This window comes from Phocoena phocoena, chromosome 16, assembly GCF_963924675.1.
Source record: "Phocoena phocoena chromosome 16, mPhoPho1.1, whole genome shotgun sequence".
Taxonomy (NCBI): Eukaryota; Metazoa; Chordata; class Mammalia; order Artiodactyla; family Phocoenidae; genus Phocoena; species Phocoena phocoena.
The window spans coordinates 49367952-49381113 of NC_089234.1; the positions used below are offsets into that span (position 1 = coordinate 49367952).

The 13162-nt window shown below is 44.3% G+C and overlaps 1 protein-coding gene across 2 annotated transcripts in view; it reads left to right on the forward strand.

Annotated features, from left to right (window-relative positions):
• Positions 1-13162, forward strand: part of GRID1 (glutamate ionotropic receptor delta type subunit 1) — a 670781-nt gene that overhangs the window by 546657 nt on the left and 110962 nt on the right. For both annotated transcript variants that reach the window (XM_065894102.1, XM_065894104.1), the window contains exons 9-12: positions 4795-4896; positions 6375-6572; positions 10224-10548; positions 11747-11885. In XM_065894102.1, coding sequence (XP_065750174.1) covers positions 4795-4896; positions 6375-6572; positions 10224-10548; positions 11747-11885 — 764 coding nt within the window. The remainder of the gene's footprint in view (positions 1-4794; positions 4897-6374; positions 6573-10223; positions 10549-11746; positions 11886-13162) is intronic.

Consider the following 13162-nt stretch of genomic DNA (forward strand, 5'->3'; position numbering starts at 1 on the left):
CAGGAGGGAGGCAGAACACAGTCTCTCCTAATCTTGATGGGCGGCAAGTTTGGGAATCCACTTAAAGGCTTTATTTTATTTTTTAAAAATTCCACTTTAGTCTTTTAAACGAAAGATTTTGTTTGAAAAGGATTGTGACTTTCTCTGCTCTGGTCTTACATATTGGGTGCTCAAAGGGATGGCCTCACTCAAATGAAGGTTTACCACTCTGGTCTTAAGATTTGGACAAGAGCCAAGGCTTTGTGGAAATAGGGAGATTCACTCAGCCTAGGGCACTTGGCTTCAGGCTGATGTGAGGGAATAGTACACTTTCCTGCCCAGCTCGAAGGCTCCCAGATCCTGGAACATGGTTACTTTGATGTGTTTGAAGGCAGAATTTTGGTTTCTCTTTGAAGTATTTTTTCTTTCTTTGTTAGAGTACAGGATGCCTGAAGGCCAGGGAGAGAGAAGTGAGTATTGAAAAACAGTAAACGAAAAAACCTTTAAGCCCTAAGTACTTTCAGACAAAAGAAATAGGAATAATAATAATAACAGGTTGGAGGAATTTTTTTTCTTTCTCTCATGAAGTTGCACTTTGATTTAAATGACTTTGCCTTAGGATGGTCTGAATAGTAACTAATAAGATTTGATGCCACCCGCCCCTCTTCCTTAGTGGAGGAAGACTGCCTGTCTTCATGGAGCTGGGCCCCAGGAGGGGCCACTGCCCTGTCTCCAAACCCAAACAGGCTCATGGGGCCCTACACAATCTTGGAGGTGTCTTAGAATGTGAGATGCTGTCCTGGAAGACCTTGCGGTGTGCCTGTTCTAGGAGATGGGCACCTCGGCCATAGCTCCTTGCAACCAGAGAACTGATGTACTCAATATTAAGTTCTGACTCTTAGACTGGCCTTGACCTACAGATAGATAATTTGACTCTAATTGCTTCCTTCCATTCAGCCCTCAATCATACAAGTGCATGTGACAGGATTTTGCTTTATCACCCGTGCTAGCTATTTTTATCAAAAGCATATTTTCCTCTTTGTGAAAGTAATGACAAACCTGTTAAAAACATAGGAAAGCATAAAAAAAGTAATAGTGGTTATTCATAATTCTACCACCAAGATAAATCCAAATATTACATTTAAACACATTTCCTCCCATTTTAACCACTGCCTTTAAAAGAAGACATAATTAAGGTCGCATTGTACACACCTTTTAATATCTTGATTCTTTACTTTGTGATTATTATTTAAGTTATTTTATTACATATTATTTCAAAACTATTTTCTCCTTTGAACAGCCCCTCAGCATGGTAGGCAGGGATGGTATTTTTATTCCATTTTATCGATAGGAAAATGGAATCTCAGTGAAGTTAAATTTATTCAAAAATAATTGTTGCCTCTTGTGATTTAAGTACTGTGCTGTAAAATGTGCTGAGGTCACTCAGGTAAGTGGTGGAAACACACCTAGAACATAGATATATTGGCTCATAAACATATGCTAATTTAATACCTCCAAGTTCCCAAACTATTACCAGTAATAGGGAGCTGATCGTCTAGAGGAGAAATGGCATTCAAGGCAAGGTTAGAAACCCTGAGATGGGAAGAAGCAAGGCAAGGTCCAATCCAAGTGTGTAGACAGTTTATGAAGACAGGGTTTGGATCCCAGGGAACGGGGTAAGAAACCCAAATAGCACAGCAGAATCGCAGACTTAGGTCTAGAATGGAAGACACTGAAGATCATTTCTACTGCAGCTTTGTATCAATGGTGGAGATTGAACTAAACATTTCATTAGTTGGGAGGAATGTATGATACTAATCATGCCCATGTAACATCTTAACAGCAGGGGAAACTGGGTGTGGGACATATGGACGGTCTCTGCATAACCTCTGCGACTTTTCTGTGAATCTAAAACTACCCTAAAGTAAGAGCTTATTTTTTTGAGAAATTGAGTAAGAGTTTACCAGACCCAGCCAGAGAGAAATGGCATTCCAGGGAGAAGAACCTGGATGTAAAGAGTCAGGAGGGAACACCATGTGCTTGAGAAAGGTGAGGAATTTGGTGGGGTTGGAGTGAACTGAAGCTGACAGTCAAGGTTGGGTCTCGATCAGGAAGGCCTTTTCATTAAGGCCAAGTTGAAAAGTGTTAGCCTTTATTCTTTAAGAAATAGGAAGTAATTAGAAAATTTTAATTAACATAGTTTGTATTTGAGTTTATGATAAATATCAGCACAATGGAGGAGGGCTGTTAAGAGAGAGAGGTTGGGGTAACAGTGGGGAGGCTGTTGCAGTACTTCGGGGCAGAGGTGCTGCTGCCTTGAGCCAGGCAGTGGGCTAGAGGCAGAGCACGGTGAGGACAGGGATGGAGAGGCAGAGCATTTCTCACAGCTGAACTAAAACCGTAGAAGGACAGGGCTTTATCCCAACTGTTTTTCCTGCTTCCGTTCCCATGACTGATTACAATCCCAATAGAAAGACAGGTAAAGCCGGTTGGTCGATGCCAAGCAGAGCCTCATTCCAGGTGCTCATCCAAACCAGGACAGCACAAAGTCGAGATGCCCCTTCACCAATGCCAAGGAGGTTGGGCAGCAGGCATTACGAATTCAAGTCCTGGTACAGAGCAAACTATCCAGTCCCTGGAGCTGACATGTCATCTTCGCTTCCATTAGGACTCTGTAAGTCATTGAGGTAGTAAAGGGGACCGGGACCTTCATAACACCACCCAACCCAGGGGGTGCAGCAGATCACGCATAGAGTTAAGCAGCCCCAATGCCTGGGCTAAACAGTTACGGGGATAAGATGCAGGCTGCCCAAATACACACCATGATCCCCCGAGTCTGTTATCGAAGGGTCCAAAGAATGCAGGGAGTCAACACCTGGACTCCGTTTGTCTGAGTTTGTCTTTTCCCTTTGACCAGCATTTGAATCCGGCTGCGGGAATTGATCGCAAGTCCCAGGGCTATTTCCTGAGACCCCATAGAGAAATAGCCATGAAGTCTCCTTCTCACTATACCAGTTCCAAGAGTGTGGCATCTTTGATGTCCTTGAACAGGACTCTGGATAGATCTTAACTTTGTTCTTCACTGCAGTGCCCCTCAAATTAATGAGTGGTGGCTGTGGGGAGTTCCTCAGAGTATGTGACTGTGCTCTTAACTAAGTGATCTATTCATCACTTCCAGGCGTCATATTATCTAGGGTGAAGTGGGTTTTAGCTTGTATCATGTTGGAAGTGATGGCAGGAGGTTCCAGGTTCCTTTAAACTGGTTCTAGAACCACATATCTCATTCCGATGTTCCTGCTTTAGGCCTCAGGGTTCTAGTGTCTTCCAGGTAGAGCGGCCCCACAGATTCTGGAACTGTGGCCTCATAGTCAAGGCTCAGGGTGCCGACCTTGCTGCAGACGTCAGGGCTATGGGAAATGCTGGGAGAGTAGAAGTGTCCGTAAGCGGCACCATTGGTGGCTCCTTGAGGGCGCCTGGTGGCACTTTTCCACAGAGGGGTAGTTCTTCTGCTCAGCCTAACTAGGGGTCTTGTGGGTTTTCCCTGACGAAGGGTAGGTGCTACTGTGACAGTCTGAATTTTAACCCCTTTGTACTGAACTGATGGTCCATGAATCAGCGACAGCAGCACAGGGGAGCTTGTTAGACAGGAATAACCTCAGGCCCCAGAATCAGAAAGTGCATGCAAAATCCCTAGGTGATTCGTCTGCATATTAAGGCTTGAAGATCACTGCTTTCATCTGTAGCAGCGGTTCACAATCCTGGCTGTGCATTAGAATCACCTGGGGAGCTAAATGATCCATATCCAGTCCACTACCGACCAGTTAAATCAGACTCTGGGGCAGGGGGCAGGCTTTAGTTGGTGTTAAAAGCCCTCTTAAGAGATGCTAATATGCAGCTACATCAGAGGCCCAGTGACCTAGAAGAGCAGAGGTTTTCAACGAGGATCGCTGGGGAAGCATTAACATTCCTCATTTCCAAGTGCTGAGACCCTAATTATGTTGGCTTTAGATGGGGCCAATATCTATCTTTTTACATGTCACCAATTAATGATTGAGAATCACTGATCGGACAAAGGGTTCATCGTTGTTGCTCAGGCCCTGCAGGGATGCAGGGAAGGGAAGCAGTCCCAAGAGCATCTGTGTCTCCAGTTGTTTCTGAGCCAGGATAGGGTCTCCTTGACCATCTTAGATGGTCCTAAATGCATCTATTGGACAGATCCTGCAGGCTTAGGAGGATATGGCAGACCCAGAGTACATGTATTCTTGGCCTCTGCCTGCCTATCAGGGAAAATTATGAAGTTAGCACTACAGTGAAGACAGTGAGCTCTTGGTCCTGTTTGCAATTGGCATCAGGGTGTAAGACAACTGTAAACTTGGGTCTTTGTTACCTGCTTCACTTTTGATCTCATCCTGCTCTGGTGATGGAAGCAGCTGATCTCGAGGACCTTCTGGCCTGGGCAAGTCAAAGGAGTATTAAAGAAAGAGGGCACTTTGTGTGAGACACATTGACATGGCCTCAGTAGGTGGACAATAAAATTGGACATAAATGTTCATTCCAGAAACAAGTTCCTACCAATTGGTTTCATTTCAAGGATGAGGCAGGTCCTCAAGATCCAGATGAGCTGCTGGAGGAAGCGGAGCTCTATCTGTCACACCTTTATCCTTTCTAAGGTTGTAAGGTGCCTCTAGCTCTCTGGGAAACTCCTAGGGCTGTTGTCCATCTATCTGCCTGATTCAGGAGCCCAGTTTAGGAGTCGATTCCTAAGGTTTGCACAGGTGCCCATTCTGTCCCTCACACTCCCTTTTTCCTTCACAGCTGGCGACGTGGGACTCGGAGAAGGGCCTGAATGGCAGCCTGCAGGAGAGGCCCATGGGCAGTCGCCTCCAAGGACTGACTCTCAAAGTGGTGACTGTCTTGGTAGGATCATGGGCATATGGGGGAGGTCTGCCATTCAGGCTTCGAGTCAGAGGCTTCTCTCTGTTTTGCTTGATGCTGGGTTTAGAGAGAAGGGGATCTTAAGTAGTGGCTTGAGCTTTCATAAGGCCTTTCACTCAAACCATTTTATGAATAGTGAAGGAAGAGTGAGATTGGAGATTCTGCCCCAAGCCTCTGAGACGTTCCATGGGAGGTCACTGGACTGCTCTAGAGAAGGACCGCTGGACTGCTCTAGAGAAGGACCACTAATCCAGATCCAGTGCTGAGCTCCAGAGCGGGCATAACAACTCTACTTGTTCTTGGATATAAACAATCTTGACCTACTGGTGGTCCTTAGGAGAGCTTTGCTGGTAGCTAGAGTCCCCAGAAGGATGTTGGGAGGACATCCTTCCAGAACCCAATATCACTGATGGGCCCATGTGGCACAAAGTTCATAATGAAGACCACTTGTTGCAGTTTCTCTGCATGGTTGTCCTGGAATCAGAGACTTTTACATATTTAAGATACCTTAGAAGCATCTTCCTTTCCATTTCTTTCTTCATCTCTTTAGAACTGTAGGAGACATTTTAGATTTATCTCTTATTAGCTGGTCAGACATGGTCCAAACATTCCCCTCTGTCCCAGCAGCACTGGCATCTCTTAGCTCTAGAAGTCTTTGGCAACCACGTTTCCGCATTCCCCATATGCCCACCAGGAATAAACATTATACCTTATTTCCCCCCAAAATTAAATTAATGAGATGTAGTCTCTGGGGACGTTGCCAAAAGGCCCCTTCTTGTTCAGTTTCACGGGGTGGTGGTGGGGAAGCCTGAGGTGTTTTCCAGATGATCACGTGCCCTACAAGAGCACATGTGACATAGCGCAAAATGTGTGAATGTGCACATGGCCCGGCTTTGGACTTTCAGACCGTGGGGTTTAATGCTATCCTGTCCTTGACGTGCAGTATGGCCTTGTCCTGTGACTCAGCATCCATTTTCTAGTATAATCTGATAGACGTATTACTGTCTTCCTTCAATCCAGTATCACGGAGCTCTGTTGTCATCTGATATCCTGGATGAGAGGTATCCACATTTCTTATGTGGGTCCTGAAGAATCATGGCACTTCCAGCGGACAGAGTCCTCAATGTTATAAATGAAGGAATGAAAACAAGCCATGCTGTTCTGGGAGATGGGGCTCTGGGCCGAGTCTGGGATGACACAGGACAAATAAATCTGTTCCTCCATCAGTATGCTGGTTGGAGGGATTTTCCTGTGCCCTGTATCCTGAGTGTCCACAAACTGCTTTAGAAAAGGGCAGAGAGGTTCAGACTCCAGGCCTAAATTGGCTAAATACAATGCACATGTCCACAAACGTTCTGAAATTATGGTTCATCGGATTGGTCTCTCTAATAATACCCTGGAAAGATGTGTGTTAACGAACCTATGATTTAGTTGAAGAACATTCATTTTGTTGTCCTCAGGAAGAGCCTTTTGTGATGGTGGCTGAGAACATCCTTGGACAGCCCAAGCGCTACAAAGGGTTCTCCATCGATGTCCTGGATGCACTGGCCAAGGCTCTGGGCTTCAAATATGAGATTTACCAGGCCCCCGATGGCAGGTACGGTCACCAGCTCCATAACACCTCCTGGAACGGGATGATCGGGGAGCTCATCAGCAAGGTAGGTCCCAAAAGCAGGTCCATGGGGAGGGGTACCCCAGTCTGCCTCTGGGGTGATATCTAAATTGGGCCCATTATGAAGTTGGAATCTTGGGACCAGCTAGACAGACCACAGTTACCACGCTCCACACACTAAGGATCTCTTTTCCTCCACCCGCCTCCTCCCTGCTATACCCATTTTTGCTCTTTTATTTTCTAATTCCCTGGTACTTTGTGTTTTCCTTCTGTGCCCATTGCTCTCCTTCCTTTGAAACGTGTCCACTGTGCCTGTTCTGTAATCCACACTTCATGAAATCCACTCCCACATTTGGGCTGCAGTAGGAACCCAATTCTCACGAGTGGTGGTTGGGAGGGACTGATGCATGCTTATTCTTCTTCAAGGCCCACAAGTGGGCGTGTATATCGTGTGTGTCCACATGCATGTGTGTAGGTGAATTGAGTGTGTGGGTGTGTCTGCATTGCTACGTATAAGTGATACGGCATTCCCCAGCTCCTCAGATTAATTTCAAATCATTAATCTTCCTCCTTCCTGTAGAACCTGGGTCCTCATTTAGATTCATGGCGTGAGGCCAATTTGCTGTGTCCCCATCCTTGACCCTTCCGTCTTAGAACCTCTAGGTCATTTCCTGACAACGATTTACATCGGTGGATCTGCTCAAGCCCTCCCTCTCCAGTATTACTGTTGCCATCAATCTTGATGTTTCTGACATCCCTACGGACCACCCTGGGCTTCGAGTGCTTTGACCCCTTCACCTCCAGTGACCTTTGAGGACCTGCCCCCATGCCTCCTGTTAGCGTCTTGCATGTCACTGTCACTGTCCCAATCCATGACTAAATCCTGTCGTCCTTCTGACTCTTTCTGGCCTTTGTTCCTAAAACACAGGTCCTCTGCTTTATAACCCATGAATGCAGACACGAGGCTTGTATTCTCTCCGGTTTCTCCTAAGCTTAAAAAACAAACAAACAAAACACATACAACAAGTTTATTGTGGAAAAAGTTATATATCAAATTCACCCATTTCAGATGTATCATTCAGTGCTTTCCAGGAAATCTAGTGAGTTGTACAGTCTTCACCGTATCTAGCTCTACAGTACTTCCATCCCCCCAGTGAGATCCTTCATATTCATTTACAGTTAATCCCATTCCCAACCCCAGCCGGAGGAAACCTTTAATCTACTTTCTAGCTCTATAGATTTGCTTTTACAAACATTTACTATAAACGGAGTCATACCATATGTGGTCTTTTGTGTCTGGCCCTTTTCACTTGGCACATGTATTTGAGTTTCATCCTTCTCTAAGATTTCTATGCCCTTCTGTGACTGCATCCTTTCCTGGTGCATGCTCTGTGGTTGTCCAGATAAACCCCTGTTCCCTTCATCCTGTATGATTCTTCTAAATTATTCTTGATTTCTTGTTACATTGAAACCCTGACCTGGTTCTATTGTCTACCCTCTGACTCTGACATCCAGCTTGCTGTATGCAGTTAGAGGAGAAAATCACAAATTTGTCCAGGTGGATGTATGAACAATGTGTGGCCTCCCAACTCAACTGGGCCTTCGGGACAGTTCCTTAACATGTCCTTTATTGGGCCCCTTGGCTACGTTCCTTAAGACTGTTTCAAAACTTTATCTTTCTCCTCAAGCAACCTAATAATCTTCTATCTTAAATTAGAAAACGAAGTGCTCTCATTTTAGGGAAAGAAATGGAGACATCTGGGCATGAGATTCTACTTCAACTTCCTATGAAGTTCATATCTGCAGACACGTGCCCTTGCCTCCAGTTTCGGGGTAGGGGGAGTGTTTTCCCTCCTGTTACAGCTCACCCCTCCACCAGCATCACGAGTCAACTCTCTTGTGCCTCCTCTGGACCTGGTTTCATAAATTAGTTTCCCTCCATTCTTTGTTGTTAACCTATCCTGATCCCCTGGATTTCTTTCTCTGTCATTAAATATGCTCCAAACTTAAACAAAACAAAAACAGAACAGACAAACAAATAAACCAAAAAAACCCAGAAAACCTCCCTGGATCGTGGGTTTCTGAGAAGAGAAGCAAGAACCAGAGATGCAAATGTGGCAAGTCTGAGATCTCTGACACGGCCACCTCCACCATTTTTTCTCTTTACTCTAGATATGTTGTTGGATTTCACAGTTTAGAAGTCAGTATATTTGCCCCTCTAGCCCGCATATGGGACCTGATAAAATCCTTCTATATAGTTTTCCCCAATTTGAATATGTAGTTTGGATCAGCTGTCACAACTGGTCATTCTAAAATAAACCTAGTTCTGACAATGCCTCCTACTTAAGAGACCCCAGAGCCAAGATAGGGATGATCACTGTACATTTTAATGCTCTTATGTTAACATCCACCTAGGCATAAGGATCCTAGTCTCCACCAGTCTTGGCAGCTTTAACCGCACAATCTAGTTCCATCTTAATGGGGTCTTGGGTGCCCGACTAGCTCAGTTAGTAGAGCATGAGACTATTAATGGGTCTTTGTCTATTTATTTTTAAGGTATTTTTAATTTATTTATTTTAGTTCTTTATTTTTGGCCGCTTTGGGTCTTTCTTGCTGCTCGTGGGCTTTCTCTAGTTGTGGCGAGTGGGGGCTACTCTTTGTTGCGGTGCACGGGCTACTCATTGTGGTGGCTTCTCTTGTTGCAGAGCACGGGCTCTAGGCACCTGGGCTTCAGGAGTTGTGGCTTGCGGGCTCTAAAGCGCAGGCTCAGTAGTTGTGGCGCACGGGCTTAGTTGCTCCGTGGCATGTGGGATCTTCCCAGACCAGGGCTCGAACCCGTGTCCCCTGCATTGGCAGGCAGATTCTTAACCACTGTACCACCAGGGAAGCCCCCTTTGTCTATTTTTAAATTAAGCTCATCTTGGAAAGCAAAAATCTTGGGAGGTACTCTTGAGGTCACAGTACAGGATGCCCAGAGAGCCCCTTCACAGCATGGCTTTACTGAAGGACGAAGCAGCCCATATGTCTGAGAAGCCATGGGTTAAGGCAGGCAGAAGATCAAAGGAAGTGGATGACCCCTTTTTTCTTGGAGGATGTTATTCTCTGACATAGAGTCTGCATATAAAACAATCTAGGCCTGATACACTAATGAGATTCAAGGTAGTTATATACTCACCATATAACTTCTAAAGTATTTTAGAAAAGAGAGATACCAGTGTGGGCTAATGGCGTTTGGAGAGGTTTGGTGGAAAAATGGAGTGTCCCTGTGGCCTTGAAGTATAGGAAGGATGTAGATGAGGCCAGAAGAAGATAGAAGGGAGTTGGGGCAGGGATGGGGGTGGGCGGTAAGAGGGAAATACCAGCAAAAGAAAGGAGATAGTTCACTAAGGGGACTGTTAAGAAAGTGAAGAAAAACTGTAATTCCCACAGGAATGAAGATGGTTATAGACTCTTTTCTCCAGAAGTGGTCTCCAGGAGTTTTGAGGGTTTGGGGGAGAAATTTGTAAGGTGAAAGAGGTAATAACAGACACCTTAGTGCTGGATTTTCCTTACAACATTCAAAGTCACGAGGTGTCAACTCTCGGATCCATTTCCTCTGAACTGAACAACCCAAAGGGCAGAGGACAGGCCTTGACCCAGGGTAGAACCTAATGGTAAACTGAGGACTGCTGTCTGATGAGATGGGTTTGCCTTTCAGAGAGCGGACCTAGCCATCTCCGCCATCACCATCACCCCGGAGAGGGAGAGCGTGGTGGACTTCAGCAAGCGGTACATGGACTACTCGGTGGGGATCCTCATCAAGAAGCCCGAGGAGAAAATCAGCATCTTCTCCCTTTTTGCTCCTTTTGATTTTGCCGTGTGGGCCTGCATTGCAGCAGCCATCCCTGTGGTTGGCGTGATGATATTTGTGCTGAACCGGATACAGGCCGTGAGGGCTCAGAGTGCTGCCCAGCCCCGGCCATCTGCTTCTGCCACCTTAAACAGTGCCATCTGGATCGTCTACGGAGCCTTCGTACAGCAAGGTACCCTCCTGGTTTCTCAATGTTGGAAGAGCCCCAGGGGCTTGGAAGAACTTGTCTGTTGGCAAAGTTCTTGGACGCGTTTTGCCAAAGTCATTTTAAATGCAATTTTATTTAATCTCTAAGGTAGTCCTAGTATCATGCTGCTCCCAGGTTCTCTGAGTAATACCAGATAGGAACTAAATGAAATCACAACACGGAACTTAACTTCAAGTCCTGATTTTCCACTTTAGATAAAATTAACCTGCGAGTTCTGCTTTGCACTTTCCTTGCCTCCCACATTAGATTGATTGTTATGCAGACAGGGTTGTCAGAAACTCCATCTTGTTTAAATTTGAAGTCTTAATGGGATAAAAAATCAAAATTGTTTTGCAATCATCTAAGCGGTACTCCAGCCATTCTTGAGATACAAAGTCTCCTGTCTCTGAGAAGTCTGGATAGCACTTGGGGAGTTACAGGATCGTGCAGTTTTGACTGGGAACAACAAGTTGCAAATTTCCTAATGTGAGTCCTAGCCTTATTTGCACCATGGCAAATGTATGTATCACTTGCTTGAGAGGTTATATAAGAATAGTCAGTGAGGAGTTTTCTTCTGCTACCACCTAAGGGACCAAGGAGAAACAATTGGCCTCAAAGAGGCAGCTTCTGACTACAAGTCACATGCAGTGATTTCTGAAAATCATAGGGAAAAAAAAAAAAGGTCATCTAGCGAGGGCTGAGTAATAATAAAAGTGATATGGTGCATCTCATTTCTTAAAAGAAAGCCAGGAAATCCTCCAGGTAGGAGGTAATTTTACAGAATTGCTGAGACTGTTCCATGTGAATTTAAAATGGAAAGGGACATTACATAGGGTTGCAGCCCTGAAAGTTCTCAACACAGTGAGGTAGAATCTTCTAACTAGAAGATTTTGATATTCGGAACTCTACTGTTGGCATTTTGAGAAACATCCTGTCACTAAAAATGCCAATGCTAGCTTTTCCGTATTTTGTGGTCTGCCATCCCTTTCCAAGATTGGTGGTCCTAGCATTTTTTCCCCAGAATTGTCAGAGCCCACCATAACCAGCCGGCAGTCACTTTCCTGATCCCCAGCTCACCACCAGGGGTGGTTCCTCATGCCTGGCCGCAGGGCAGAGAATTTCTCTGGAGATGCAAAGCAAGAGCAGAAGCCCAGGACCAATCCCCTTTGCCTGCCTCCTGCAGGTGGTGAATCCTCAGCGAACTCCATGGCCATGCGAATCGTGATGGGCAGCTGGTGGCTCTTCACCCTCATTGTGTGCTCCTCCTACACAGCCAATCTTGCTGCCTTCCTCACAGTGTCCAGGATGGATAACCCCATAAGGTAAGATCCATTACTCCTTCCAGAAGGCTGAAAAGAGAGGATGCAGACCTAGCCAGGGCAGCCTGGTGTCAAGGAGGCAGAGAAGGACTTAGATTCCAGATCTGCCATTTGATGACAGTAATCTTTAACGCATGAGGAGCATCACTCCTGTTGTATTTTATTTCATGCACAATTAAACAATGTATAAATTCATTAAATAACATTTCTTTGAATATTTAAATTCTGCTTATAAGCTAATAAATCAAAACATTAAAAATTAACAACTTAAAAGTCCTCAGACCTTTCAACATTGATTACAAACTTATTTAATCAAAATTTTTAAACATTTAATTAAAATTAATTAAAACCACAAGTCTAATATATTTTTCCAATCTTCAAACATCTAAAAATTATTTTTAAAACCATGCCAGTTATCACAGTGATTAGAAAATTTATGTCACTTACAGTTACAAAATTGTAAAACTATTGGAACCAAGGACTAAAAATGTTTCATTTTAACCAAAATGTTAAAAATATGGCATAAAAGAATTAATTCAACATAGTGAAATAACTTGGAAATGCCTTTGCTTTGTAGTCAGATTCTCACATACTGTGTGAGTTACAAAAGAGCCTGGATAAAGTGAATGTCTGTTGGATATGTCATCGCTGAACTGACCAAAGGCAAAGATCTAGTCCATACTTCCTTGGGTGCAATACCTCTTCAGTATCACCTCTTACTTGATCCCTGATTATGGTTTTCTGTGTCCCTGCCTTCAGTAATTTCTCCTTTAATTCATCATACTTACTATCATCATATTGATTCTTTTGATCCATAGCCCTGTAATCAAGTCATCCATACTCAACCAGCTTCTATAGCTCCCAACTGCCTATTTGAAAGAGGTCAGATTCTTGATTAGGATTCAAAATTCAGAATGACATTATCTAACCTTTATTTTAATTGACATTTTATTGATATAATTATAGATTCACATGCAATTATAATTAGTAGTGCAGAGAGATCTCATAATATCTTTTAACAAGTTTGCCCCAATGGTAACATTTTGCAAAACCAGGATATTAATGTTGATACAATTGACTGATTCTATTCAGATTTCTCATCTGTACTTGCCCTCATTTCTGTGTGTGTGTGTGTGTGTGTGTGTGTGTGTGTGTGCATTTGATTCTACACAATCTTACCATATGTGTAGATTTGTATTGTTCTTTTATAACCACACTCACCTCCTTTGCACTTCTTTCCCTCCAGTCCTGTTCTTAATACCTGGAAAACACTAATGTGT